General features: G+C 54.5%; 1 protein-coding gene across 1 annotated transcript; it reads right to left on the bottom strand.

Annotated features, from left to right (window-relative positions):
- Positions 1–470: 470 nt before the first annotated feature.
- Znf764 (zinc finger protein 764) lies at positions 471–3158 on the bottom strand. The gene is made up of 3 exons (XM_032892571.1): positions 2717–3158; positions 2460–2573; positions 471–1957 (listed from the first exon to the last, which is right to left on the bottom strand). The coding sequence occupies exons 1-3, from the start codon at positions 2898–2900 to the stop codon at positions 873–875; spliced, it is 1383 nt and encodes a 460-aa protein (XP_032748462.1). The 5' UTR covers positions 2901–3158; the 3' UTR covers positions 471–872.

Below are 3158 nucleotides of genomic sequence, written 5' to 3'. Positions count from 1 at the left end.
AGGCAAAGAGAGATATTCAAGGTCATTTCTTAGCATCAGGAAACAGCCTTGGGGCCTGGAGGTCCCCCAGGAAAAATGATGAGCTGTTTTCCCCGTCAGCCAAGGAGGAACATGCAGACCCAAAATCTCAACTAAGCAGTGCAGGTCTAATGCAGGCTGCAGCTGGCAGTGCTGCTCTAGAGCTGGCCACAGATAAACCTCTGACTCTACCCCTGACACCAACTGACAAGTGCTAGAATCAAGCACGTGCCAGCCCAGCCAGTATAGACAGCACTGAGAATGGAACCTAGAACTTTTCTCTCTCTGCTTGGTTGAATATTTTGGGTTTTTTTTTTTTTAAAGGGGACCTAGAAACTTGGGCCTTTGGCACGTGTGAGAGATTCTTTGATTTTTTAAACCTTAATTAATCTCACTTGGTATTAATCTTTAGATAGAGTCTCAGGTGACCCAAGCTGTTCTCAATCCTGTTCTCTACCTCCCCAGTGAGGGGATCATAGGCAGGCACCACCACACCAGGCTCCTGACCAGTAACTCAATCCCTGAAAACTCAGCTGGCTCAATTCACAGAGCCATCGACGTTAGCCTCTGCATTAAAGAGGCAATGGCTTCAATAAGGCTCTCTTCAAACTCAAGCCTCTCAATACTTCTGAGACGGGAAACTTCTCATACAGAGTTCTAGTGGGGCTTCCCACCCCAGCCCAATAGACTCAGGATCCAGGTGTGGGCAGATGCATCTGGTAACCACCTAGAAGACTGTACCCTGTTCCCAGGACCAGCACTTGCTAGAACGCCTGTGACTTCTGGAGGATGCTATAGGTTCAAGCCTCTGGGCTTCACACAGTGTACACATTTCACCCTCTATGTCGGCACGTTTAGGACCATGCCCCACACTCCTGGAAGATCTCTGGGTAAAGCTGGAAGCCCACAGGTGGGTCCGGGCCCTCTTGGCCAGTGCCCAGGGCTACAGATAACTGACTGGCTTTTCTGTCCCTGTGACCTTTACCTCCTGGCCGATGGACCCATTGATGCTTCGTCATAGCTGACTTCGTGGGAAAGCCTTTGCCACACTGAGGGCAGGGGTAAGGACGCTCGCCGCTGTGGGTCCGCCTGTGGGCTGCCATGTCAGAGCCCTGGCGAAAGCAGCGTCCGCAGTCAGGGCAGGAATAAGGCTTTTCACCCGTATGGGTGCGCATATGGCACCGAAGATATGCGGCACGGGCAAAGGCTCTGCCACAGTGTGTGCAACTAAACGGGGTCATGCCGCTGTGCACCACCCGCTGATGCTCACTGAGCCCAGAGCTCTGGCTGAAGCAGCGTCCACAATCAGCGCAACAGTAAGGCTTCTCCCCAGTGTGGACTCGGAGATGGGTAATGAGGCCAGATCGATGCGTGAAGGCCCGCCCACAGTCAGGGCAACAATGAGGCCGTTCCCCTCTGTGAATGGCCCGGTGCGTACTCAGGGAAGAAGGCCAGCTGAAGGATTTGTTGCAGTCAGGGCAACGGAATGGCTTTTCACCCGTGTGAGTGTACAGATGCGCCACCAATGTGGACCGCTGGGTAAAACTCTTCCCACAGTCAGGGCAACGATGAGGCCGTTCTCTGTGAATGGCTCGGTGCATGCTCAGGGAAGAAGCCCGGCCAAAACACTTGTTACACTCTGAGCATTGAAACGGCTTTTCACCTGTGTGAGTGTACAGGTGCTCCACCAGTTTGGACTGTCGGGTAAAACTCTTCCCACACACATGGCACCCATGACGCTGATCTGCTTTTAGGACAGTGTCGTGCAAAGGAACAGTGGGCTGACCCTGTTGAGGGTCCTTGGACAGCAGCTCCAGGTAGCGCGGAGAAGCAGCAAAGGAGGGGCATGGCTCCTTCGGCCCAGCTTCTGTAGAAAACGTCCTCTGAATGGCTTCAGTCTCTTCCCTTGGTTTCCCCCTTTTCTCCTCTTGTCTGCAATCTGCTGGGAGACCATGAAAAAGCTCAGACTCCGACTTATACTGCTCCTTGATTCCCACAGCCCCACATGGGGACAGATAGGGCACAGGAGGGGAGAGGCCACAGCATCTGAGCACGTATGGTGCATGGATGTCAGATGCAGCATAAAGAAAGGCTTCTGTGTGGTCCTCATTTCCACGTGCAGTGGGCTAAGCACTTGTCAAAGGTGGACAGCAAGACCTGAAGGAGCCTCCGGAAGAGAGCCACAGTGACGGCAACAGAGGAGTGGGAACGTGGGGCCACAACCCATACAGCCTAGTGACCCAGTAGATATGAGGTGAGAGCACTGGACAGGAACAATCACAGCCCTTTTCTAGATGAATCCAAGGGCCAGCTATCATGGCTTTGGCCGAGAAACAGGAAAATAGGGCAGAAACTACGGGGCAGTAAGTGCAGTCCCTAGAAGACACCACACAGGCTGGCAACACAGAAGTTCCCCCAAGCTGGAGTACCCAGTCCTTCACCTGAGTGGACTTCAGTCTTGCACATGGCCACTTCTGGATCCTGGGCACTGGGTCCCCACAGTTCGGTCTCTTCCTCCACCCAGCAGATGAGCGCTGGTTTGGCGCCTCGGACTCCTGGAGGGAAAGATAGCAAACCCCACTAGTCGGGGCCGACGGACCACTTGGTCAGTACCGCCCGTGCCCAGGGCTCTCTGCTGCACTGCAGGACCCACAGTGTAAAGCACAGCGCTACTCTAGGTGACCAGGAAGGTTCTCACCGAGAGAGCCCAGAAGACCGTAGGTCTCGCGCATCACCTCCCGGTACAGGGCTCTCTCCGCCGGCTGCAGACACCTCCACTCCTCCGAGGAGAAGTACACGGCTACGTCTGAGAAGCTCACAGTCCCGGGCTTATAGAACTCAGGCTGTGCCGAGGCCCTTCCAGGGGTAATCCGCTGCGCCATGGCAACTCCCCGCCTAGACCCCCGAGTCAGCCCAGCGCCCTCAGCGTCGTCTGCCCGGACCCAGGTTGCCGCGGCCAGGTACAAGGGCTGAGAAGGGACAGAAACCAGGTCCGTGAGCACCCTAAAGTAGGTAAAAATTGAAAACTCATAGAAGCAGGTACAGCAGCAAGACTTGGTGATGAACTCATAAAAATCGTAACAGTACTTGTGTATATGCGTGTGCGTGTGTTGGGGGGAGCTGTCTTAAGCACTATGCTT

The sequence above is a fragment of the Rattus rattus genome, chromosome 2 (assembly GCF_011064425.1).
Source record: "Rattus rattus isolate New Zealand chromosome 2, Rrattus_CSIRO_v1, whole genome shotgun sequence".
Classification (NCBI taxonomy): domain Eukaryota; kingdom Metazoa; phylum Chordata; class Mammalia; order Rodentia; family Muridae; genus Rattus; species Rattus rattus.
This window is presented reverse-complemented; position numbering and strand designations above follow the sequence as displayed.